At 44.3% G+C, this 27,348-nt stretch overlaps 1 protein-coding gene and 1 long non-coding RNA gene across 10 annotated transcripts in view; one reads left to right on the top strand and one right to left on the bottom strand.

Annotated features, from left to right (window-relative positions):
* Window positions 1–17,779, bottom strand: part of LOC132539423 (uncharacterized) — a 43,675-nt gene extending 25,896 nt beyond the window's left edge. For both annotated transcript variants that reach the window (XR_009550707.1, XR_009550706.1), the window contains exons 1-2: window positions 17,507–17,779; window positions 17,073–17,187 (exon numbers count right to left, since the gene is read on the bottom strand). This is a non-coding gene — a long non-coding RNA (uncharacterized LOC132539423). The remainder of the gene's footprint in view (window positions 1–17,072; window positions 17,188–17,506) is intronic.
* ABCC9 (ATP binding cassette subfamily C member 9) overlaps window positions 1–27,348 on the top strand; it is a 125,808-nt gene that overhangs the window by 76,489 nt on the left and 21,971 nt on the right. For all 8 annotated transcript variants that reach the window (XM_060194491.1, XM_060194492.1, XM_060194487.1 and 5 more), the window contains 6 exons: window positions 2,165–2,394; window positions 2,922–3,070; window positions 3,707–3,776; window positions 7,131–7,288; window positions 13,298–13,390; window positions 17,833–17,935. In XM_060194491.1, the coding sequence (XP_060050474.1) occupies window positions 2,165–2,394; window positions 2,922–3,070; window positions 3,707–3,776; window positions 7,131–7,288; window positions 13,298–13,390; window positions 17,833–17,935 (803 nt within the window). The remainder of the gene's footprint in view (window positions 1–2,164; window positions 2,395–2,921; window positions 3,071–3,706; window positions 3,777–7,130; window positions 7,289–13,297; window positions 13,391–17,832; window positions 17,936–27,348) is intronic.

The raw sequence follows: 27,348 nt of genomic DNA, 5'->3' as shown, positions 1-27,348 counted from the left end.
CAAAGTTACCATTGGTAAACAGCCCAGATACGGGGAACTGAAACATTTATCCTGAGTCATTCAGTGGGTCCTCATGGGGTTTGATGACAAGACAGCAATGAAAGACGAAGACCATTTAAAAGTCAGTTATGTTTGTTTCCTGAACCTAATAAAGTATAGTGGGCAGAAAAAAAAGATTTACTGGAAATGGGCACGAAATGAAGTGATTGCATGACCCTGACACTTGCTGCCAAGACATTTGTTCAGATAGATCATCCTTAAGTCCATGGGGCAGATGTACTCGGCTTCCTTTTCCCCATGTAGCTTTCACTTGAACTCATTTCTAGAGGCTGATTTTAATAAACAGAAAATTTGACTTCCAAGCCAAAGCACAACAGACTGTGCTATTACGTTTCCATCTTACATGGTAAACTAGTCTGGGTCCCAACACCACATATAGGAGCAGATGGAGACTGGATTTTGCACTTGAGCTACTATGATTTATTTATTTGCCTCCAGGGTTATCTATGGGGCTAGGTGCCTGCACTACAAATCCACTGCTCCTGGAAGCCATTTTCCCCATATTGTTGTTCTTGTTATTGTTGTTGTTGGGTAGGACATAGAGAAATTGAGAGGAAGGGAGATGGGGAGAGGAAGACAGACACTTGCAGACCTGCTTTGCCCATGAAGCAACCCCCCTGCAGGTGGGGAGCTGGGGACTCGGACCAGGATCCTTACGTGGGTCCTTGCACTTCTCACCATGTGTGCTTAACCCGCTCTGCTACATTACCGCCCAACCCACTAAGAATGTTCTTAAAGATCATGTGGACAGGAGTCTTAGGTAGGTCCAGTTCCCTCTCTAGTGTACCACTGGTACGGATACCCACTTAGGATGCTGGCTGTGACCTGGGCTTGCTCTGTTATGCCTGAGAAAATGGGCTTATTGTTCATAGGTATAAAAGAATAATCCTTTCTTTGCAGAGAAAAACAAGGTGATCTATATGAAATTCAAGTACAACCCACATGACCTAGTACATTTAAGTTTGCTGCTTCAGATCTCTCTCTCTCTCTCTCTCTCTTTTTAATCTTTATTTGTTGGATAGAAACAGAACTTGAGAGGGAAGGGGGTGACAGAGAGGGAGAGAGACAGAGAGACACCTGCAGCACTGCTTCACCACTAGTGAAGCTTTCCCTCTGCAGGTGGGGACCAGGGGCTCGAACCTGGGTCCTTGTGCACTGTAACATGTGCGCTCAACCAGGTGCGCCACCACCTTGCCCCTTCAGATCTCTTTTGTATGATTCTTCAAGCCACCATGAGTAGGAGGAAAATACCTCCACATATTATTTGGGCAGAGTAGGTTTTAGCAATCTGCTATTCCTTAACTCTTTTGTGATGTAAATTTCAACCCTGTCTTCCTCAAATGAACTCACCCACCTAAGAATAAACATCTGCTGCATTTGGTTCAGATGCCAACCCCCTCTGTGAGATGCAGTCTGCTCTTTGCCTCCATGTCTAGATCTCTGTGTTCAGATAACCTATAAATTACCACAACTAATTTCTGTCTTTCCTATGTATAGAGGTGGAGCTCTTGCAGGCTAACACCAGGGAAACAGTATTACCTCATGCTGGCCAGGAAATGCCCACTGCTTGAGGTTCCCAGATAGGCCATGGAAACAAGGGTTGGGCCCTCTTGGGCCCATTTTCTCTCAGTGCAGTTAAAAAAATGTCTGTGTGGGGGTTGGGTGGTAGTGCAGTGGATTAAACACAAAGTGCAAGGACTGGCATAAGGATCCTGGTTCACGCCCCTGGCTCCCCACTTGCAGGGGAGTCGCTTCATAGGCGGTGAAACAGGTCTGCAGGTTCTCTTCCCCTCCTCCATTTCTCTCTGTCCTATTCAACAACAAATGACATCAATAATAATAACCACAACAAGGCTACAACAACAAGGGCAACAAAGGGGAAAAATGGCCTCCAGGAGTAGTGGATTCATGGTGCAGGCACTGAGCCCCAGCAATAAGCCCAGAAGCAAAAAAAAAGTGATCTATTAGAGATTAAAGAATTATATAGGGATGTTTGCAGCTTAGGCATCCTCCGAGAAGAATGCTCATCTATCATTTAGAAACATCTTAGTGTGCTTTCAAATTCTGCTTCACTGTTGGCTTACGCCAAGTGTTTTGTACACAGAGGAAGAGGAGGAGGAAGATGAAGATGACAACATGTCCACCGTGATGAGGCTCAGGACCAAAATGCCATGGAAAACTTGCTGGCGGTACCTCACTTCCGGAGGCTTCTTCCTGCTCTTCCTGATGATTTTCTCTAAGCTCGTGAAGCACTCAGTGATTGTAGCCATTGACTACTGGCTGGCCACGTGGACCTCGGAATACAACATCAACAACACCGGGAAAGCCGACCAGGTACAGTGGGACCTGTGGCCCAATTGCCAAGGCAAAGCAGAGGTCAACAGTGGTAACCCTTACTGTGTGCTAGGGTGCAGGTTCAAGCACCGGCTTTCAATCTACAGGGGAGACGGACGCTTCATGAGCGGTGAAACAGATCTGCAGGTGTCTCTCCCTCCCCTCTTTCATTTTCTCTGTCCTATCCAATAAAATAGGTTTTTGGGGTCCAGGCAGTGGTGCACCTGGTTAAGCTCACACACTACAATGCACAAAGACCCGGGTTCAAGCCCCTGGTCCCCCACCTGCAGGGGGAAAGCTTCACCAGTGGTGAGGTAGAGCTGCAGGTATCCCTCTCTCTCCCCTCCCAATTTCTGTCTCTGTCAAATAAATAAATATGGTTTGCATCTTGCCCTGGGGTCTCCATAAATTGCATCCTCCTGCCTAAACAAATGCCAAATAATGGCACTGCCAGCACTGTTTGATACTTGGTATTTTAGAAAGAAAATCCAATCAATAACCCTATGTGTTTTTGTTTCGCTTTTTAGACCTACTATGTGGCTGGATTCAGCATACTTTGTGGGGCAGGCATTTTCCTCTGTCTTGTCACATCTCTTACTGTGGAATGGATGGGTCTCACAGCTGCCAAAAATCTTCACCACAACCTCCTCAATAAGATCATTCTTGGGCCAATAAGGTAAGTAGTTGGCTATCCCATACTTCAACATACACGTTCATAAAAGCATACATTTTAAAATCCCAGTGTGGAGTGGGGGTAGATAGCATAATGATTATGCAAAGAGACTCTCCTTGGGATTTTTATTTATTAATAAATCTATTTTATTATAAAGACAGAAATTGAGCAGGAAGGAGGAGAATAGAGATCCCTGCAGCCCCTGTTTTCACCTTTTTTGAAGCTTCCTGACCCTGCATGTAGGAACTGGAGGTTTGAACCTGGTTCCTTCAGCATGGAAGCATGTGCATTCAACCAGGCACATCACAATCAAGGTCCCTCCCCCCCCCCATGTGAGATTTTAAGAATTTCTTTAGTACTTGAGCAAATGACTTTGAGAAAAAAAAGATGGTACAGTCCTTATTCATCACTAAGTCTTCACCACTTGAGGTGGGTTTTTTTTTTTTCTAGGTAGGAAAAGACAGAGCTACCCTAGAACTGAAGCTTCTTTGAGCAGAATGGAGTCAGCACACTGGCAGCTGAGCTAGCTCGCAGGTGCTGCCAGATCTTTTCCTTTTCAAGGCTCAGACTGTTTGGTGTCAGTACTAAGATTCCAGATACTTGGGGATTCTCACAGTTCTGAATCTGCTTATTGCCTAGATTCTTCGACACCACACCCTTAGGACTAATTCTCAATCGTTTCTCAGCAGATACAAATATCATTGATCAGGTAAGCATTTCACTTACTTCCAAGTTCAAAGATAATTTTTTTTACAGGAAGAAATCTAAGTAGGGGGTTGGGCAGTGGTGGCACACATAGTATGAAGCACAAGGATCATGGTTCAAGCCCTGGTTCCCTGCAGGGGTGGGGGGGGCACTTCACAAGCTGTGAAGCAGATCTGCAGGTGTCTTTCTTCAATAAAATGGAAAAATGGCCACCAGGAGTAGTGGATTCATAGTGCGGGCAACGAGACCCAGTGTTAACCCTGGAGGCAAAAAATTAAGATAGAGTACAAGCCCCACGGATGATTTCTTAATGGAAGTCAACTGCAATCACAATACTAGTATACACATGCTTGTAGAGGAGGCTGCTTGGACACTCTGAAGTATTTTCCAGGAGTAAAAGGATGGTGTGCCAAGTGGTCTGAGATGCCCTGGATTGTTACAACTGAGAGATGCTTTATGCAGTGAGAGTTTTTTTTTTTTTTCATCCAGGGTTATCGCTGGGGCTCAGTGACTGCACTACAAATACACTGCTCCTGGAGGCCATTTTTCCCATTTTGTTGCCCTTGTCGGATAGGACAGAGGGTAGAGAAAGACACCTACAGACCTGCTTCAGGGCCTGTGAAGCGACCCCTTGCAGGTGGGGAGCCAGGGGCTTAAACTGGGATCCTTACCCAGATCCTTCTGCTTTGTGCCATGTGTGCTTAACCCACTGTGCTACCACCCGACTCCCGCTATGAGAGGTTTTTTTTTTTTTTTTGCCTCCAGGGTTATCCCTGGGGCTTGGTGGGTACCATGAATCCACTGCTCCTGGAGGCCATTTTTTCCCTTTTGTTACCCTGGTTGTTTTAATTGTTGTGGTTATTATCATTGCTATTGATATTTTTGGATATAACAGAGAGAAATGGAGAGAGGAGAAAACAGGGGGAGAGAAAGATAGACACCTGCAGACCTGTTTCACCTCTTGAGAAGAGACTCCCCTGCAGGTGGGGAACCGGGATCCCTACGCTGGTCCTTGTGCTTTGCGCCACATGTGCTTAACCCACTGCTCTGCCACCCGACCCCCAGTGAGAGGTTTTAAGGACCAACCCCAGTATGCTCAGTTTAGTCTTAGCTTCCTAAAATGGCTGACCTGAAGTGAAGGAACTCACACTCTACAATTAGATAATCCTCCTCAAGTATCCTAAGTATGATTAAGAAAGGAATTCATCAAGTACAGCTTCTGCCTTTCCTGATTCCCTAGAGTAGACATATATACACATAAATTATTTTATTTCAGTTCAGAAATGAAGGAATGCTTCAGAGCCAGGCAGTAGTGGACATATTACAATGTACAAGGGCCAGGGTTTGAGACCCCACCTGCAGGAGGGACACTTCACAAGTGGTGAAGCAGGTCTGTACAGTACACTGAGCCACAGCAATAACCCTGGTGGTAAATAAATAAAACAAAGGAAAAAAAATAAAATGAAGGAATGCTTCATGCATGCAGTTGACTAAAAGAGATTTTTAAAAAATACATTTTGTTTAGAGATTTTATTTATTAATGAGAAAGATAGGAGGAGAGAGAGAAACAGACATCACTCTGGTACATGTGCTGCCAGGATTAAACTCAGGACCTCATGCCTGAGCGTCCAGTGCTTTATCCACAACACCACCTCCCAGACCACTGTTCTGTTTTCTTCACCAGCTTAGCTCTGGGTAATGGTGGAATGGGGATTGAACCCAAACTTTGAAGTTTCAGGAATGAAAGTCTTGTTCCTGGCAAGTTGCCTGCCTTTTGTACATTGAGGTAACACTGCCTTATAATAAGGTTCAGGTGCACAGCATTGTAATTAGACATCTGTATATGTTACTTAAAGATCACCAATAGTCTAGTTTCTACCTATTACCTAAAATAGGCTTGTCACCACCCTCCCCCCATGTATGCTGGTAGATAAGGCTGCAACCCAGAGACTTCAGAAACAATTAGCACAATAATTATAAGACTCATGAGTATCTGCATAAGACATATCATATTTTCTTTCCTTTGCTTGCAGGGTTATCACTGGGGCAGTGATGGCACTACGAATCCACCACTCCTTGTAACCACCCCCCCCCATTTTATTAGATAGGACAGAAGTTGAGAGGGGAGGGAGAGAGACACCTGCAGACCTGCTTTGCCACTTGTGAAGCATCCCCCCTGCAGGTGGGGCGCTGGGGCTTAAACCTTGATTCTTGAGTGGGTCCTATGGCTTAGGACGATGTGCACTTACCTGGTACACCACCACCCAGCTCCCTACAAGTTTCTTTATACTAGTAAAAAAATAATAAATAAGTGAAAACAAGTTACTGACAGTGGTAAAAACTATAAAATATAAGCACATTATTAATAAAATCTGTCCAACAATCCTGTATATGACAAAAAAAAATCCTATAATTTCTTAAATATTCTCAAAATTCTGAGATTAAAACTCCCTGATGTTCAGAGAAGACAAGTAGATCACGAGAATAAAAATAATTCAAAAGTACCAGTCTATATACATAAACTTCCAAGTATGGCATCTTGAATCAATAAGAAAGGAATTCTTTTTTTTTCAATGACGGTATTGGGACAATTAGCAAGCTATAAAATAAAAACCAAACACATGTAGAATAAAGTCAACAATGTATGAAGATGGGGTGATAAAATGGAATGTAGGAAAGTAGTCTGAGATTTTTGGAGCAGTCAAGTCGAGGGTTAGCGCCAATGCCTAGGTTCAAGCCCCAGTTCTCTGTTCGCAAGGGTGTCTCTCTTTCCCCTTCACTCTTGATTTCCCTCTGTATCCAATAAATAATAATGCGCTTGTGAAAAGAGATAGCTTAAATTGGGACACAAGTGTAGAGGAATAGTTAAATGCATTTAAAAAAAGTGGGGGTGGGGGCTGGGCGGTAGTGCAGCAGGTTAAGTGCACATGGTGCAAAATGCAAGAATCAGCTCAAGGATCCCTACCCCCCATGTGAGATTTTAAGAATTTCTTTAGTACTTGAGCAAATGACAGAGAGAAATCTGTTAGCAGTGCTGTAGCTCCAGGATCAGTGGATTCGTAGTGCAGGCACCGAGTCCCAGCGATAACCCTGGAGGCAAAAAAAAAAAAAAAAAAAAAGACATTTTTGGTATGGGGAGACCTCCTTGTTGAGTGAAACAAAACACAGCGCTGCCTGTAGACCATCCCCTGAGAACTGGGTAGGCAGAGAAATAGCTGTGGGAAGTGAAGAACTGCTTAGGGATGCTCACGTGTACAACTGTGTAACTTACTATTGCCGCCCAGTGACTTTTATTGTATTGTAAGTCATGTTTTATGTGAGCTGAGATGTTTTCCCTCTCCAATTACCTCCTTCATAGCACATCCCGCCCACTCTGGAGTCTCTGACCCGCTCCACGTTGCTCTGCCTGTCAGCAATCGGCATGATTTCTTATGCAACACCCGTGTTCCTAGTGGCTCTTGTGCCCCTTGGGGTGGCCTTTTACTTTATCCAGAAATACTTCCGAGTGGCCTCGAAGTAAGTGAAGCTATGTCTCTCTATATATATATGTCTCTAAGCACCTAGACATTTGGCACATGGTAATCCACATCCACTATAATGCTTTTTCTCAAGATGAGATATGGAAACTATAAATGCAACTGTCTTGAACATGACCACAGTGTGTTCCATTTGCAGCCTTCTCCCAAGAGACTCTGACACATATGGACTGACCTACTGAGTCCTCAGACTGCCCACCTTTTCATCCCATGGTCCTCTCTTGGAACTCGGTTTTAACAGAAATGCAGACACATTTCATTTGTGATCTATTGCTTGTGTTGCTAGCTCTGGAGGGGAAAAAAACTAAAATTGATTCATATTTATATGGAGCCGACTATTAATTTTTTTGCCTACAGGGTTATTGCTGGGCCTTGGTGCCTGCACTATGAATCCATTGCTCCTGTAGGACATTTTTTCCCATTTTGTTGCCCTTGTTGTTGTTGTTGTTGTTGTTATTGTTATAGTTGCTGGATAGGACAGAGAGAAATCGAGAAAGGACTGGAGATGGGGAGAGAAAGACACCTGCAGACCTGCTTCACTGCCTTTGAAGCCACCCGCTGTAGGGAGGGAGCCGGGGGCTCAAACTGGGATCCTTGCACCATGTGCACTTAATCCGCTGCACTACTGCCCAACCCCCAATGGTTATTTTTTTAATGTTTTTATTATTTTTTTTATTTGTTTCTTTTATTTGATAGGTCAGAGAGAAATTGAGATGTGAGAGTACCAGGCACACACATTGCTCACTCCCCACCTGCAGGGGTCTCCCTCTCTGTCCTAGCAAATAGAATAGAAAGGAAAAATGGCTGTCAGAAGTGGCGGATTCAAAGTGCTAGTACCAAGCCCCAGTGCGAACTCTTGTGGGAGAGAGGGATAGAAAATCAGACCTAGTCCCAAAGGATAAAGGTTCTAATGCCATTGTGTTTCACAAGTATAAAAGAAGAAAAAAATCACTTAGAAAAGTTTAAGATTCCTTCTGTAAACAAGTAGAGGAAGTGTCTGGAGAGGTCGCATACCTGAAGCACCCCAGGCTGCAGGTTCAATTCCAGGCACCACCTTGTGCCAGAGCTGAGAAGTGGTAGCTGAGAGGTGGTTCAGCGGGTTAAGCACATGTAGCGTAAAGCGCAAAGACCAGTATAAGGTTTCCAGTTTGAGCTCCCAGCTCCCCATGAGTAGCTTCACAGGTGGTGAAGCAGGTCTGCAGGTGTCTCTCCCCCCTCTCCATTTCTCTGTCCTATCTGGCAACGACGACATCAATAACAACAACAATAGTAACTACAACAATAAAAAACAACAAGGACAACAAAAAGGAAATAAATAAAAATTTTTTTAAATTTAAAAAAGGAAACAATGACAAAAACCATAGGATAAGATGGGTACAACTCCACACAATTCCCACCACCAAATCTCCATATCTACTTTCTTTCATGATAAATAAGTAAATCTCTTTAAGAGTTAGTGAAAATACACATGATTAGAGGTGAGAGTGATGACTATAAAACTGATCTTGAAATCTGTTAGCAGTGCTGTAGCTTCCCAAGATTATAAAATCTCAAACTGGCATAGTTAAAACACTCATTCAAGTACACAGCTAAATAAATAAAAGATAGTGGGAGAATTGAAAGTCCCCATCTAATACAGGATTTGTTACTTGATGGGATGCTAAGTAGTTAAATTCAATAGAATAGCAGCTGTCTTGAGATATCCAGACTAAATTCAAAACCCTGCTATAAATAGTACTGTATATTTCATATCATTGCAAGAATCACTTCACTTCAACAACCATTTATTGGGCACTCAGTGTGTTGTAAAATAACTGTGTTGTAAAATAACTGTATAAGCCATGTGTCTGATGAAGAGATCAACATAACAAAAAACCCTGTTCTCAAGAAACTTAATGTCTCTTGGATGATAAAACGCACATAAACTAACCCTTATTTGTGCATTCAGTGCGAGACTGGAAAGGCAAATACTGAGTCTATTCAGTCAACCTAGATGCTTTCATAGAACTTAAGTGCAGGAACAATAGCACAGAAGAGAGAAAGGTTACAGGAGAAGGCAGAAGAGTTGGGAACCACTGAGTAGTATATCATACAACACTTAATGGAAACAATTGTTTTACCCTTTGGGCTATGAATAGGGTCCCTTCAATGTTGGGGATCTGTTTTAATTTTTATTTGCCTCCAGGGTTATTGCTGAGGCTCAGTGCCTGCACCACAAATCCACTGCTCCTGGAGGCTTCTTTTTTTAAAATTTCTTTATTGGGGAATTAATGCTTTACATTCGACAGTAAACATTTCCCAGTTTTCCATATAACAATACAGCTCCCACTAGGTCCTCTGTCATCCTTCTTGGACCTGTATTACCACCCTAGAGTCTTTTACTTTGGTACAATATGCCAATTCCAGTTCAGGTTCTACTTGTATTTGCTCTTCTGATCTTGTTTTTGAACTTCTGCCTGAGAGTGAGATCATCCCATATTCATCCTTCTGTTTCTGACTTATTTCACTTAACATGAATTTTTCAAGGTCCATCCAAGATCGGCTGAAAACGGTGAAGTCACCATTTTTAATAGCTGAGTAGTATTGCATATATATATATATATATATATATATATATATATATATATATCACAATTTGCTCAACCACTTATCTGCTGTTGGACACCCGAGTTGCTTCCAGGTTCTGCCTATTAAAATTGTGCTGCTAAGAACATATGTGTACACAGATCTTTTTGGATGGGTGTGTTGGGTTCCTTAGGATATATCCCCTGGAGAGGAATTGCAGAATCATAGGGTAGGTCCATTTTTAGCCTTCTGAGACCTAGAGGCTATTTTTTCCCCTTTTATTGCCCTTGTTGTTTATCATTGCTGTTATTGTTAGTTGTAGTACTGTTGTTGGGTAGGACAGCAAGAAATGGAGAGAGGAGGTGGAGAGAGACACCTGTATATCTGTTTCACCACCTGATTGACCCAACTTCAGGTGGGGAGACAGGGGCTCGAACTGGGATCCTTACGCTGGTCCTTGTGCTTCAGGCCATGTGTGCTTAAGTCTCTACACCACTGCCTGGCACCTTAGGGGATCTGTTTTAAACTAAAAATTTTTTCATCCTCGGTCTCTTTTCTTTTCTTACCAGAGTCCTGCTCAGCTGTGACTGATGGTGGTCCAGGGATTTGAACCTGGAACCTCAGAGCCTCAGGCATGAGAGATGAGAGTCTATTTGTACTATCTCCCTACCTGCCCCCCCCACACATACACACACACACACACACACACACACACACACACACACACACACAGAGAAGTCTCTTTTCTTGCCACAGATTCACACTAAAAGGGTTAGGAGCTACAGATTCACTTTTGGACCCCTTTTGGCATTATTGCTGATGATGGAGGGGCAAGGGGGTTGTTATTTTATTCCTGCTGGACGTTTTCAAATTAGGCCCATTTTTACCTGTTAGAGACACAGATTGAGTTGAAGTGTTAGGTAGATATTCCCAGTCCATTATACATCTGAACTCTGTACAGGTCAGAGCAGAATACAGATTGTAAACAATCTAAAATTCTGAGACACAGCAAATACAATCACAGGATATTAAATCTCACATGGAGAATGCAGCAGCATCTAGGCTTTGAGAGTCTTCAGGACTCACCCAGGTAGAACAACTCAATCAATAGACTACATTGTAAACAACAAACATCTAAGTAGTGGCTTAGCTATGGGAAAGGCTGTGAAATTTGAAATATCTGAAAAGAAAGGTCTAGTGTGTGGCTGGTTACCTCTGTAGGTGTGTTCCTTATTGAGGAGAATACAAAGTCAAGCTGCATCCTCACCTTTTTGGCTTCACAAAGTCCAGTCTTGTAAACAAAGGCTCCTCCTCCCTGACTCTCCCTTCACCACAGACCACAGAGGAGCTGCCACCTGTGTTTGCTCTGTGATATTTGCAAATAGTCACTTCATTTTATGTTTAAAAACAGCCAAATATCCATTTCTTCCTGCTGTTTCTCCTGTTCCATTCTTTTTCCCTTCCCTCATCTACAGTTTCTGAAGTAAGCAAATAAATGTTAGAAAAAAAATCAAAGATTTTACATTGCTTGTGAGGCCATGCATAGAGCCAAGATGCCCAAGTTAATTGTTGAAAATGATGTAACCATGTCCATCACTTCATTTGAATCTGCTATTTCTACTTCCCTCATCTTCCAAAACAACCTAGAGAGAAGGGCAGCAGAATTACTAAAAACAAACAAAAAAAAGTTTTGAAGCAAGTTGGGTAGCTCTTAAAGTACGTTCTAGAAATGCTAGCCTATGGGGGTTAAGAAAGTTTTGTGGGAACCGGGCAGTTGTGCAGCAGCTTAAGCATACATGGTGCAAGGCAAAAGGATCCCAGTTGGAGCCCCTGGCTCCCCATCTGCAAGGGGGTCACTTCACAAACTGTAAAGCAGGTCTGCAGGTGTTTATCTCTCCCTGTCTTCTCCTCCTCTCTCCATTTCTCTGTCCTGTCCAACAACCAATGACAACAAGGGCAACAAAAAATGGCCTCTAGGAGCAGTGGATTTGTAGTTGCAGGCACTGAGCCACAGCGATAACCCTGGAGGGAAAAAAAAAAAAAAGCTGTGTGCATATATCTTTGAAAAGGGCATGAGTGAGTGAGCCATCTACGTACAGAATCTTTGCTAGATGGCAGACTTGTGAACTGAAACTCGTTGAAGGCCAAGATTCAACCTTACTAAGACTGAAGCCAGAATCATTGTGATCCTCTATTCTGTGTCATTCTGGAACATAGCACCATCATTCTCCCCCCCCCCCCAAGTTTTACAGCTACAAACAGCCAAGACATGTGTGGTGCCTGTCTCATTATTCTACACCTGTTATAATCTCTACCAAGGTCACACTAACTTGGGCCTTGTCAACAGCGTTTTTTTCTTTAAACTTTCCCAATCTCTGTCACCCCTCTGTCTTCCAAGTGAGGCTGCTTAAGCACAGCACTGGCCTTTCTATTTCTCATCTTCACTCACTCACGTTTTGCAGGTTAGCCCACTAGAACCCTCCACAAGGATCAGTGGCACAGCCAGAAAGCTCAGCAGGTTGTTCAACTCCCTGGGCTCACTGTGGTGGACTCAATGGGGATGTATTTCTCCTCTGTGCCAGGCAGTGGTGCACCTGGTTAGGGGCACACATTGACACGTATAAGGACCTGGGTTGGAGGCTCACTCTCCTCCTTCAGGGGTCTCCTCTCTAAGCCATGTGTGTTTAACCCACTGCACTACTACCCAACCCCATAATGGTTATTTTTTAAAACGTCAAGTTCACACTTTGAGTTGCTAAAAGAAACTTTGTTATATTGTATTTGTTCTTTTGAGAGGTGAGGGTGCCAGGCAGCGGTGCACCTGGTTAGGCCCACACATTTCCATGTATAAGGACCTGGGTTCAAGTCCTCACTCCCCACCTGCAGGGGTCTCCCTCTCTGTCCTAGCAAATGAAATAGAAAGGAAAAATGGTTGTCAGAAATGATGGATTCAAAGTGCTGGCACTGAACCCCAGTGAGAACTCTTGTGGAAGGGAGCGGAAGGAAGGAAGGACAGAAGGAAGGAAAAGAAAGAAAATCAGACCTAGTTCCAAAGGATAAAGGTTCTAATTCCATTTTTATTTTAACCAGAGCACTGCTCAGCTCTGGCTTATGGTAGTGCTGGGAATAGAACCTGGCACTTCCGAGCCTCAGGCGTGAGAGTATCGACTTTTCGACTGCTCCTTCCCCTGCGCCCATGTAGCCATTTACATTGGCTGTTGCACATCACAGTATATTCAGCCTGGAGCCACATGCTCCCTGCACACACCTACCACCTCCTCTTAGATGAGGAGGTAAATCAGGGCTGTGTACACAGAATCAGGTGCTGGAGGAAAACAGAGCACCAAACAGCCCAAGCTTAGAAATAAGCATGGGGCCTCTGAGCCTGGGCACACGTGCATTCTGTGCTTTCTCTCTGTCCCAGGGACCTGCAGGAACTCGATGACAGCACCCAGCTCCCGCTGCTTTGCCACTTCTCAGAGACAGCCGAAGGCCTCACCACCATCCGGGCATTCAGGTGGGTAAGCATGTTCTCAGTCTGGACTGTGCAGGTAGCTACACCATCAGTCAGTACCTCTACACATGATGCTGCCCTTTCTTTGTGCTCACTGTGGGCTTGTCTGCATTCAAAACCAGGAATAAGGTAAACGTGGTGATCAGTGACCAGAGTGATTGATCATTAGATGTAGGTATCAGGAAATCATTATATCCCAATAGAATTCAGCAGTCACCAAGAACACACCATGTTAAGGATGACTGAACTGCCAGAGCAACTGAGAGATGAAGCCACTGGCTGTGAAGTCCACAGGCTCAGGACAGTGACGACACAGATATTCAAGCCAGGCCGTACTCTAGGGGGCCAGTGGTGGTGAAAACAGAAATGTAGAGTAAGAATAAGAAGGGACCAGGCTGTAGTGCAGCGGGTTAAGTGCACATGGTGCAAAGCGCAAGGACCAGAGTAAGGAAACCAGTTCGAGCCCCTGACTCCCCACCCACAAGGGGGTCGCTTCACAAGTGGTGAAGCAAGTCTGCAGGTGTCTGTCTTTCTCTGCCCCTTTGTCTTCCTCTCCTCTCTTGATTTCTCTGTCCTATCCAACAATGACAGCAATAACAATAAGGTTAACAAAAAAAATGGGAAAAATAGCTTCCAGGAACAGTGGATTTGTAGTGCAGGCACTGAGCCCCGGCAATAACCCTAGAGGCAGAAAGAAAGAGACTGGGTTCAGAATTCACTAGAAATCAGAGGAGAGTTGGAGGGGCCACTGAGGAGTGGCTTTATGCTCTCTTAGACAAACCAGAAGATACTGTTAAAGGGCAAAGGGGAGAAGAAGAAAGATACACAGTACGGACAACTGCTGCCTTTCACAACACATCAACAGGGATGAGTTCAGGTGCCTGGAGAGAAAGGTGTGTGTTGAAAGTGACGATAATGAGTCAGGAGGAGAGGGCAGAAGGAGATGGGAACTTGACAGAAGTCAGGGTTTAATTTCCCTCCTTCGCTATTTAACATGACCGATTCAACATGCTCCCATAAGGAAAAAAATCCAGACGGCTACACAAAGAACAAGATAGCATTCGGGGGACCTTTAAAGATTGGGATTTTAACTTACCATCTACAGAGAACACCTGGACTGAGTCATGGGCGATCTCCAAGGGCTTATCTTAAATGTAGAAATAAGGCAGCGCAGAGACTATCTTTGAATCAGGGGGAATTAGACAATGTAGGGATGGCCCTACCACCAATGCTGAAAATGCTGAAATCCCAGCATCTTTATTTACATCGGGAGGCTGTGGTCAAGAATCAAACACATTCTTTCCCCTCTATTGGATTCCTCTCACTCGGCCTCCACAGATTCCCCTGGGTCTCAAGTGCTTTTGGAAAGTTGGCTTTTACTGATGAGGCTGCCTCCCCTCCCCTGTTGAGGGTTCGTGGTGTACTCACCCACATGCAGTGAACTCCCTCGAGTCGTAGTTAAATGAGACAGATTTCTGTGACCTTTCCTGCACTTTTTTTTTTTTTTTGGTCTGACAGAATAAAGGTCTAAGAATGTTCAGAAGATGAGCTGGATGTGGATGAAAAGATACAGACTGAGTGTGTCAAAGTTTCCATTAGGAGAACAAGAGATTTCTTGCCAAATACAAACACACAGAAAGAATGTTCATTGCATTTCCACCCCTCCCCTTTCATTGCTGCCAAGTCCATTTACAAACTCTCCAAGAGTCCAACTCCCTTCCCAGACCCACAAAGACTGAGGAAAGTCCCCCACAGGGTACTTGGTGGCAAGAGAGGTTTCCCTCCATCAGAGACGGCTCCACTTCCAACCTCTCCACCACTGTAGGTTAGGAAGATCCTGTCTTGGGTCTTGGAGATGTTCACCTCCACACCTCTCTCAGATGATCCTCCCAGTGCTCTGTGAAGCCTAGTTCCCTTGAACCTCCCCTCTCCACATCTTACTAGTCAGTCACTGTCTCCCTTATCTAGTATTAAGTGCATGGTGGCATTGCAAGGAGCCTCTGAGTTGTGCCATTCTTGTTTGCTGCAGTTGTAATTACCCACCTCCTCTGCCTATGTGATTCTACCCAATGGATTTTCTTTTCTTGCCTCCAGGGTTATTGCTGGTGGCCATGTTTTCCATTTTATTGGATAGGATAGAGATTGAGACAGAAGGGGGAGACAGAAAGACACCTGCAGACCTGCTACAACATTTGTGAACGACCTTCCTGCAGATGTGGAGCTGAGGTCTTAAACCTGGATCTTTGCATGGGTCCTTGCACTTAGTACTACGTGAGCTTAACTGGGTGTGCCACCCCCCCCCCCATGGACTTTCATTTCCCCATCAAGCTTAGATAAGGAAACATGGAGATGAGGGGGGTGCCCTGCTTGGTAACTGGCATCCTTGCACATGGCCAAGTTCACATCCTACCTTATGATGTGAGCTCAGAAAGGCCTATTCTAATACAGATCTCCTGATAGTTGACACTCACCATCTTGGTACATCTTAGAACCCTGCTTCTCTCTCTTAAGGGCTGTGTTCCCTGAACAGCTTGGTCCCACTCCCATTGGGACGGCGGTCAGCACCCAAGTCCCGTGCATGGAGTCTGGGTCAAGGCTACATAGGCCCGGGGTGATATCATTTTTTGGCTTGGACTGTCGAAGCCTTTGATTATTGGAGATCAGACGTTGCTGCCTGACCCAGTTTTTCTGATTTATCTGGTTTGGCATATTGGAAAGATGAGAATGATTGGACAGATATCAAGGATCTGCTTTATATTGGCTGTATGGATAGCCTCATGGGCCAAGTGAACACCCCACCCAGGACTTCATTTTTTTTTTTACATCAGTGATGCTGCTTTATTATAAAATCTGCAAAATCATTTGAAGATACTGATGGGGGTAGGGGACACATGGGACAGTCTTTTGTCCAAAAGGAATCAGCACCAGGCTGAGATGAAATCTCGTTCTTCCTTACAAACACTAGACACAGACCAGAGGTCTAGAGAAAGCTGTGGCTGCAGAAGAGGGGGGTATCTTTTTCTGATTTGGCACTTCCTCCAGATCAGGTGTTTTGATTACACTATCCAGATTTTCATGAATTCTGTTATTCAAGGAAAATGAGACTATTCTGTGTGGTCTAGAAACACAATCAGGAGTTGAAGAGCTTGTATGTGGTTTAGAAATCTTGGGGGTAGGTTGGTAGCACAGTGAGTTAAGTGCACAAGGACTGGTGTAAGGATCCCCGTTTGAGCCCCCAACTCCCCACCTGCAAGGGGGTCACTTCACAAGAGGTGAAGCAGGTCTGCAGGTGTCTATTTTTCTCTTCTCCTCTCTAGATTTCTCTGTCCTATTCAACAACAACATCAATAGCTACAATAATAATAAGGGCAACAAATTGGGGCAAAAATGGCATCCAGGAGCAGTAGATTCATAGTGCGGGCACTGAGCCCCAGCAATAACCCTGGAGGCAAAAAAAGAAAGAAAGAAATGCTTTATCTCCTATTGTATGAGTTTCAGTGAAGATGGCTCACAGTGCAAAGAGACGGCATGTTCTGAAGTTTCGCTTCATGAAACAGGTGACAGCAGAACTGGGTCTGTGTCACTCTCTAATAATGAGCTTGATTTGGTCAGGGATCCCTGTCCAGAGTGTAACAAAGAATCTGTTAGTCTCACAGACCAAGAGTTCATGTTGGGCAGTGCTCACCTTACAGATAGCTTCATACTTTGTGACAAGAGAGCTCTTATGGGAACAAGAACCTGTTCTGTCTCCAGGGACCTCAACATCTGTTTCTTCCCTCCCCAGTTTCCTTCTTTGGCTCCTAGAAACACGGCAGAAAGAGAAAAGTGTGCCATTTGCCTGTTGCAAATGCAGCCTTTATCTCCTAGCCTTCCCAAGCCTGTTCCAACCTCCCTCACCCAAGTCCAGCTGTGCCTTTTAAAATAAAGCCTGGGGCTAAGGAGACAGCATAATGGTTATGCAAGGAGACTTCTATGGCCGAGGCTCCAAAGGCCCAGGTTCAGTCCCCAGCACCACCATCAGCCAGAGCAGTGCTCTGGTGAATCCCTCTGGTTGAAATACTTTATAAAAAAAAAAGTGCATGGAGTCATGAGTAGCTAGAATGTATTGCAATTCCATACCTTGAGTTCCAGTTTCTGAAGGCCCTTGCAATGGACACCATTCCTGGGTTTTCCTGGCTACAGTCATGATGTGGAAATTTCCAATCTGATCTTGAGGAGGGAGGACTTTGTCATCAGACAGGTTCTCTTCTGGATCCAGGCTCTGAGAAAGGAAGGGAACCTGCTTGGTGGCAGCTGGTCCTTATTTTGAAGCAGGAAGGAGTCCACTTACTAGTCATCCCTACCCTTCCACTCTGGCACTCTGTGCAGTCAATAGTGGAGTAGTAAGTGTGACTGTTTTTTATTACGTTGCTAACATATTTTTTCTTGCTTTTTGCTTTCTGCAGGCATGAAACCAGGTTTAAGCAAAGCATGCTGGAACTGACGGACACAAACAACATTGCCTACTTATTTCTCTCAGCTGCCAACAGATGGCTGGAGGTCAGAACGGTACGTTCATTTTCACAATGTTGAAATGGAAAGCAAATGGAGAAAAGGGGCCCACAGCAAAGCCGGCTGGCTGCCTCTGAGTTCCAGCCCCAGGCCCATGTTTTCTGCACTTTTTAAAATAACTCAGGTTTGTTTGTGTTACAGATGAAATGTGTTATAATGTTTTAGCTAATGGCAAGACAAATAGCCCCCAGGGCAAAAAAATTCACTCTGCATTCACTAGTGTCTACATTACATAAGGTAATGGAACAGCAAATATTTGTGTAACTTTGATTATTTTTTTTTTCCAAAAGAGGAAATCTGACAAGTTAACAGATCCATGCACTCCTTCACTGAACTGCCCAGACAGGCCTAGAAGACATGGGGACTTTCGAGGTTTTTGCCCAGTGAGGATCCTTTTAGCACACAAAAAAACTGCAGTTGATCTTCAGGGAAGTAGGAGAATGGGCAAAAGATTGGGTCTCATACAGACTTGGTCTAGCCAGTTAATTCAGGGACCGATGAAATAGTTCACTTCTATTGGATAGTATTGCTTCATCATGTGTGCAACCCAGGTTCAAGCCCAGCCTCCCACTGCATTACAGGAAACCTTAAGTAAGTAAGTAATTCTACCTTAAGTAAGAAAATATCCCCATGGCTTGGAGACTTGTGAAATAGTTCATGTGGATAATGTGTGGCTTTGCCAAATACCCAGCCCAGGGTCGACTCTAGAAGCTTCATGCTGTGGTCTTGGATTCTCTCACTCCCTCACTCACTCAAAAGAGTATGTGCCTCATGGGAGTGGATTGGAATTAAAAGTAATAAAAGTCTCCTAATTGATAGCATAGAAATGTATTTAGCAAATGTGTGACGGATGGATGAAGGGAAAGAGTACTTGCTCTGCCAAGTACTTGGTAAGTCAACTTGGGAGAATGACACTGGGTAATCTCCACCTGAACGGGAGAGCGTGCAGACTGGTCTGCATCTGTAGTGTGAATAAGCGACTCTGAGGCAGCTAAAGATGAACTCCTACCTTCTGCATCCAACAAATAACTGTGACCCTTACTCCCTTACTTCTGTGGGGGGTGACAGAAGAAGATAAGAGGCCTCTGAACTCCAGCTCCATCAGGACCCCAGAAAGAGGAGGAAAAAGGGAGGGACATTTGGATGTAGTAATAGGGTTATGTGTGATTTGGAAAGGAAGAGACTTTAAAGGACTTTAGAAAAGGACTGTTATATACAAATATAGACAGAGTTATAGAAATAATAGTTAACCCATATCTGCAACCTTAGGAGGAGAACTGCTGTAGCTTACAATAGAGAGACTGGGGATTCAGACTCTGGTGGTGGGAATTTTGTGAATCAATATTAAGTCCCTAATAACATTTCTAAAGAAGAGATAGATCGTGATGAATAAACTATGTATACATGTATATTTTTCACTATTGTCTACAGTACAGCAGAGTTTTCTGTATTAGTGTTTTCTGTATTAACTACACGAAAGGATAAAGGGAAATAGCTCTGGCTGAGATGTGGGAGTTCCCGTTACAATCTCTACAGGTGAGGAAAGGGCACAGATTATAAGGGGTCTTGGTGGTTCTGGTTCCTCACTACTTTACAGAGATGGTCTACCACTGTGTGGAAGTTACTCAGCAGCACACTTACAGTCCACAGACTTCAGGGAGCAGCGCTGGCTAAGAGATTCTGTCTGGGTTGCTGCAGGAGGAGGCAAGTGTGCGTGTTTGCTGTGGCTTCTGCTGCTGCTCTGAGCACTTCCTACTGTCAGGTTACCAGGCAAGCACTGAACAAGAACCTCTCAAATCTTGGGTTCTGTTCTCATGGCCAGAAGACGAGATCTTAGGCCCACCAGTCAGACTGCCAAAGGGATGATTGTGAAACGTGGGAAAGAACCAGCAGCCAGATTCAAATTGGGTTAGTTGTGCATTTGCAGGTGTGTTTGTTAGTGATTTAATATTGATTTACAAAATTATGGAATAACAGGTTTAATTCCACACTGTTCCCACCACTAGAGTTCTGTGTCCCCACATTCGCTCCATTGGAAACTGCAGTTCAAAATGGGTGAGTTTCATGTGATTCACTGCTGACTACTATTGGGCTGTCAGAAAAGTCTTGATACATCTTTGTACAGAAAGACAGAAAGGAGAGCCAGTTGGTAGCGCAGTGGGTTAAGTGCACATGGCACAAAGCTCAAGGACCGGCTTAAGGATCCCGGTTCGAGCCCCCAGCTCCCTACCTGCAGAAGAGTCCCTTCACTGGTGGTGAAGCAGGTCTGTAGCTATCTATCTTTCTCTCCCGTCTTCCCCTCTTCTCTCGATTTTTCTCTATCCCATCCAGCAATAATGATGGCAACAAAAGGGGAAAAGGGTAGCCTCTAGGAGCAGTGGATTCGTAGTGCAGGCACCAAGCCCCAGTGATAACCCTGGAGGCAAAAAAAAAAATGTCATGATATTTCCAACAACCTAAGATGTTAAACCCCACATGAAAAACACTAAGATTTATTTAAATATGAAAGAATTCTAGTTACTCCCACAGAAACATAAAGCAAATATTGATTGACATTTGAAACAGGAAGGGTTTCTATCATTCTGCCATTCTTAGAAGTCCCATCTTACTATGTCATTCTTTTATCTTCTGAGTATCATAATCCCCCAAGACTTTATCTTGATACAGTACCAGAATCCTTCCTTCGGAGCCAATAGAGCAGAGGCCTCTCTTGTTTTATCTATTTGGTTGTAGGAAAAGTTGAGATATTTTTGCATAGAAAGATGTCATGAGGGGGCCAGGCAGTAGCACATTGTGTTAAGTACACACAGTGCAAAGCACAAGGACCTATGCAAGGATCCTGATTTGAGTCCCTGGCTCCCCACTTGCAGGGGGGGGGTCACTTCATAATCGGTAAAGCAAGTCTCTAGGTGTCTCTCCTCCTCTCCAACTCTTCTCTCAATTTCTCTGTCCTATCCAATAAAATGGAGAAACCTCTGCTAGGCGTAGTGGATACACAGAGCCGGCGCTGAGCCTCAGTTAAAAAAGAAAGGTAACTTTTCCAAAACCCAATACTTCTCATGCTTTTAAGTCCAAGCTCTAACCAAACCACTGTGTCATCTCCTAAAACCCAATATTACTAACGAGAAAGGGTAAATTTTGCTAGGAGACTTGTGAGGGCAGCGCAAAGTTCCAGGGGTATCTGCTGACAGAAGACGTTGTGTATGATTCATCTACCACATGTACTTGTGGACAAGTTTATATACACCCATCTAGAGGATGGACCTCAGAGATGCAACTTGGCAGCCAACAAACCCACCTTCTGATAACCTGGATGCACTGAGAACTTTCCTTAGATCCAGGTGTGCCTAATCATTAGGGCTCTAACTCTCTAACCAAATGGGAAGACAGGCTCTTCAAATCTCCCCACTCCACATGTACAGGTGAGCTCACTCCTGTGGTGCTTCCATGAACAAACTCACTGTCCAGTTCACTGGGGACACACTTCCAGGCTGAAACATGACTGACCCCGGAAAATCAGGAGCTGAGGGGGCCCTCCCTCATCAGCCTGGATGTCAGTTGCTCTGCAAACCGGACACCCTAGCTGGACAGTCTCCCTGGAAGTCACTTGAAAATAAGAGGGAATGCTGTGTTCATTTCATACCCCTTTTGAATTTGGGGAGAAGGTAAAGGTCACAACACACTCTAAGCAGGAGAGGACAGGAGTCTAGAAGCAGCTTGTGTGGCCCCGAGTTGCTTTGGCAGCAGAGGGACAGTTGATCCTGCGGGTATCGAAAAGGGAGCCCGGTTTTGTGGGGCGCCCCTACAGCCCAGCCTGTGGCTATGCGTGCTTAAGTTCCTCTGTTCAACACAGTCTCCCTCCCTCCTCAGCCCTCTGCACTAAACAGTTCCAGTTCTTTGGCAGTGGGGTTCCCGTCTGCATGAATTGTGTAATTCTAAAGGCAGTCTTTCCATGGCTTTGTCTTGCTTTGTGGTAAAGGGATAAAAGAGAACTCATATCGTGGAGCCAAAAAAGGAAGTTTCTGAACCCACAGGCTAACATGGGAATGAACGGTCTTCAGAGTGAGCTTGCACAAACCTCATTGTAGAAGAGAATAGACCCTCGTGTGTGTGTGTGTGTGTGTGTGTGTGTGTGTGTGTGTGTCTATGGCCTCGGCCAGCAGGTGTCGGGGGACTGTCCTTTGGAGAACCTGGCCCATCTTCCAAGGACTGGGGTAGGGCCAGAGAGGTGCCATCTTGAGGGCTCAGTGAAGCAAAGAGTTTGTAATGTGGGGAGCCTGGTAATGGCACACCCAGTTAAGCACACATAGTACTAAGTCCAAGGACCCAGGTTTGAGCCCTCACTTCCCACCTGCACGGGGTCTGAGTCATGAGCAGTGAAGCAGGTCTGCAGGTGTCTATTTCCCTCCCTCTCTACCTCCCCCTCCTTTCTCAGTTTCTCTCTGTCCTATCCAATAAATGGACACCAGGAGCAGTGGATTTGTAGGGCTAGCACCAAGCCCTGGGGATAACCCTGGAGGCAAAAATAATGAAAAGGAAAATGTTTGTAGTGCTTCACAGATAATCATAGTTGTCAGGTCAGTCCACAGACTCACCGGTGTCTTGGAGTCTGACAAGAGGCCTCAATTTGGACAGAAGCCTATATCACTGCAGACATGCCCTGATTCTGTTTCCTCAGCACAGTTGCTCCAAGGGATCAATCATGTGAGAGTTACTCTGCTTCTCCTCTCTGCATTTCTTTCATGTCTTTCCCTGTCTGCTTCTTTGCTGAGGAACAGAACACAAGTGTGATGTTAGGGTCACTGTGTACCTGCTTAAGCCTGTTCAGGTTTAATTAATGCTAAACGAAGAGGAAAATGGGAAACTGACAGCAGCTCTTCCATCATCACTTGGATGCATTGTACTCCTGCGTTGTTTGAAGGGAAGTGACTATGTAGTGATTTGACTGTGACTCCTCTCTTTCTGAAAGAGAAGCCAGAACACCCCTCAGTTCTGGCATATGCAGCATCCAGGCTCAAATTCAGTCTCATATATGCAAGTTGAGCCAGCACCCCGTGTGAGCCCCTGTGTTCTTTCCACCCTTGCTTTGAGAGAGAGGTCACAGCCCCAAAGTTGCTTTCAGTGGAGTGGGAGCCGGGCTTGAACCTGAGTTGCCCATGTGGCAAAGCAGCGCACTATCCAAGTGAGCCATTTCTGTGGCCCCCTAGTTTGTAAGAGGACACTATGTCCAGCACTCCCAGTGTATATGCAGATCAAGGTAAACCCTGATTAAATGGCCTAAAAACATTCTCCAGTTCTTTAGAACAAACCTTCCTCAACAAGGGTGATAATGAAGGAAGAAGCGTGGTTGGTCTAACTGAAAGCCAACACAGAATGCACTTGGTTTGCAAAAGGGTCAAGAGTACTGTCATGATAGATTGATTCACTTTGGGATCCTTACCTTGGCAGGTTTGCACTCAGACTTAAATTTAATCAGAGTTTGTAAATGAGTTCATCCTAAATGTGATTTGAAAAGACTTATGGCTGAGATATGGCTGCGTAGAAATCCAGGTTGGTTTTATTTGCCGAGCTAACAAAATAGAATGATGTTTAGTGACTATTTAACAAATGGTTCTGCAAACATTCGCCTTGTGAAAAGAGACCCAGAAAGTATACGCTGGCACTGACATGCTCACCAGCCTACTCCATCTGCTTTTTATTTCTCTTGCTGGTGTAATTCTTAGGATAAGGCTACCTACCTATGACCACTATTACTATTTTAATCCAGTAGAAAATAGTTAACAGCTGACGAGAGAACTTGCTGGGTAGCTTTGAGCCCTGGCACCACTAAGGAGTTACTATGGCATCAAAGCTTGCTATCTTTGTTTATTGCTTGTTTTTTTTTTTAACACAGAGTATACTTTTAATCACAATTGAAAATTTCTGTTTGTTTCTGTCTCCACAGAAATGTAACCTAGATCAGTCAAATGACATACGCATTACAATGATCAAATGGGGCGGGGGAGTGGTGGTGCAGCTGGTAGAGTATACACATCACCATGTGCAAGAACCTGGGTTCAAGCCCCCAGTCCCAACTTGCAGGGGGCAAGCTTCATAAGCAGTGAAGCAGTGCTTCAAGTGGCACTCTGTTTCCCCTTTCCCTCTTGAATTCTTCCTCCCACCTTTCTTTCTCTTATTGCCTCCAGGGTTATCGCTGGGGCTCAGTGCCTGCACTATGAATCCACTGATCCTGGTGGCCATCTTTTTTCCATTGTTGTTGCTGCAGTTATTGCTGGATAGGAGAGAAAGATAGACACCTGCGGACCTGCTTCACCATTTGCAAAGTGACACCCTTGCAGGTGGGGAGCTGAGGGCTCAAACTGGGTCCCATGCTTCACACTATGTGCGCTTAACTCTGTACACTACCTCCCAGCCCCCCGGTGTTTTTTTTTTAAATTTTTTTCTTTCTATTTTATTCTTACTTCACAGGAAAGAGAAATAGAGAAGGAAGGAGAGACAGAAGGAGAGAGACACCTGCAACCTGCTTCACCACTCATGAAGCATCCTCCCTGCAAATGGGGAGCAGGGGTTCAAACCCAGATCCTTGTACATGGTAATAACCGGGTGTACCACTGCCTGACCTTGAATTATTTCCCTATCCAAATTAAAATAAAAATTTCAAGACTTAAATTTAAAATATATAAAGCAATCTAGTTGAATCAGTAAATTTTACACAGTGTATAAAGCCAGGAATCACTGAAGTCCATACTAAATTTAGCAAAGGTTATGGGAAGAGAGGCAGGAATTCTGGGTACATCTGCTTTGCATTTCCTTGCTATGTTATATTAGACCTAATGCCTACTTTTCATTTACAGAGAATCTGATTATCTTGTTGTTTCAGTACATTAGCTGCAATGTTCTATTCTAGCCCTGTCCACAACCCACTTTGTAATACAAAACAATGTTTTATGACTCTTCCCCAAAATTCACCTAGTGGAAAATAATGTGGGACTAAATGAAGAAGTTGAATTTCGCATCATAATAAAAACACTCCCTTGAATATGTTTACATGTTTAGCTCCTAAAGACTCAAAAAAAAAAAAAAGGATTGGTAGAGAACTTATTTCAGGCAGGAGTAGATAGTATAATAGTTACACAAAGAGACTCCCATGTCCCAGGTTCAATCCCCTGCACCACTGTAAGCCAGAGCTGAGCAGTGCTCTGGTTAAATAATAAAGAATCAAATTATTTCTAGGAATCCTAAAAAGAGAGCTTTGATTCGTAAGATTTTTTTATAGGAAACAAAGAAAAATCTCAGTGAATATTTTACAAAGACCCTTGTTACCTAGCATTATTGCTGTCACTGCAGTTAATAGTGGCAACAATTTAGCCCAAGTCTGTACATGCAAGTAAAAGAGAGATGAATGCATCAAGGGTACTGGGGCTAAGAAAAGAGGGGCTCTCCCTCCTACAAAGGTGCTCCTTGAGCGACTGCTAAATGACCCAGGTGTGAGAGAGCTGTGGGAGCTCTGCTGAGCTGACTAGCATCCAGCTGTTACATCGGTCTAAACACAGTGCACTAAGAAGGCACTGGACACTAATAAGCAGGGACCTTGCATACACTGACTTACAACTTGGTTAGATCAATAGAATAGAAGGATAGGTCCGAAGCTGTAAATGGTAGGTTTCCTGACACAAAGCTTGGAACATCCTGCTAAGGTTTCTTGTCTCACATGATCAGAAAAATTCCTAGTCTTTTTAGATGAGATGATATGGAAATGGCAAATTTGTAACAGATTCTAAAGTAGTAATTTGATATAACAGCTTCTTCTTCTAGCATTTGCCCTTCTTCCGTAGCCAGTCAACAGCGTCAGGTTGAGCCTGATGTAAAGTTTCATGTTTTATAACAGCTAAAAGGAATCCATAGCATTGTAAACATACACACTTTTGAAGTTTATTTGGGAGCAGATTATGCTTGTAAAATAGAAGTGGGCAGACCAGCCTGGTTAGCTTGTGCATCTGTATAAGAATGTAAATTCTGGGGGGGTTAGGCGGTAGTGCAGCGGGTTAAGCGCATGTGGCTCAAAGCGCAAGGACCAGTGTAAGGATCCCGGTTCGAGCCCCTGGCTCCCCACCTGCAAGGGAGTCCCTTCACAGGCGGTGAAGCAGGTGTCTATCTTTCTCTTCTCCTCTCTGTCCTATCCAACACAACAGCATCAACAGCAACGATAATAACCACAACAACCATAAAAACAACCAGGGTAACAAAAGGGAAAACATGGCCTCCAGGAGCAGTGGATTCATGGTGCAGGCACCGAGCCCAGGTTAGAATAGACCCAGGTTCAAGCCCTTCTCCCCCCTGAAGGAAGTTGTTTCATAAACAGTGAAGCAGTGCCTTGGGTCTCTCTCCTTCTCCCTCCCCTCTCAAGTATTTTTTAAAAGGAAAAAAATGGCCACCTGGAGCAGTGGATTCATAGTGCTGGCAGCAAGCCCCAGTGATAACCATGGTGGCAATAAAAAAGAAAGGGGCATTGTGGGGGAGAGGAAGGTCTGAGACATAACAAGTTGTTAGCAAGTGCACACATCAGAAGAAGCAATCACAAAAGTATTTACTACCTCTGGAAATGTATTAGGCAAAGGATTAGATCTGCATGGTTTCTTTACTTTGTAAAGAGCCTAGGGATTACTATGGAAGTCACTGCTAGGCCAGTTTTAATCTTTGTTTTATGATGCCCTCAAAAACTTCTAAGCTTGTTTCAGACATCTGAAAAAACATCCAGCAGGAGAAGGATTCTAACTTAGTGTCTCTCTGTCTGGGGTTGGGGTGGTGGTGGTAAACTGATTTTTAACACTTTCATTCCTTCCAGAATTACTGGGAATTAGGTATCATTTTTTAATTCTTCCTAGAAGAAATTAATCACAATGGGGCTTAAACTATGTGCCTAATAACCTCACTTCCTTTCTATTCTAAAGGCTACATTGGGATCTGGAATTCTGATTCCAAGGCTGGGATCAGTCTTTGTTCCAACAATTTGATCTCTAGAGTCATTCGAGAAAGAGGTATGGTGGCAAGAGGAGGATACAGAGTAGATGCTCTCACTGTTAGGTAGAACTTAGGAAACAAGGACAGAAAGGGAAAACCAAGTTAAACTTGGACTGGGAAAGGTGTATTGTACCAGAGCAAAGGACCCTGAAAAGGGGTCAGGGGGAGGAGATGGGGTACTGGTGCCTGATGGTGAAAAAGGACCGAAGCTGGGGGTAAGAGTGTTTTGCAGACGTCTATCACTGGGAGGTGATAAACAAATTAAAGAGGCATGGGCAGAGGGAGAGAAATCTTAGATGATAACCAGAGGTCCCTGAACTCCAACTCCATCAGGACTGTGAGAGTGAAGTGGAAAAAAGGAAGGACAGGACATTGGGAAGTAGTAACAG

The sequence above is a fragment of the Erinaceus europaeus genome, chromosome 7 (genome assembly GCF_950295315.1).
Source record: "Erinaceus europaeus chromosome 7, mEriEur2.1, whole genome shotgun sequence".
NCBI classification, from domain to species: domain Eukaryota; kingdom Metazoa; phylum Chordata; class Mammalia; order Eulipotyphla; family Erinaceidae; genus Erinaceus; species Erinaceus europaeus.
Note: the sequence above shows the minus strand (reverse complement) of the source record. Positions and strands in the feature narration are given on the sequence as shown.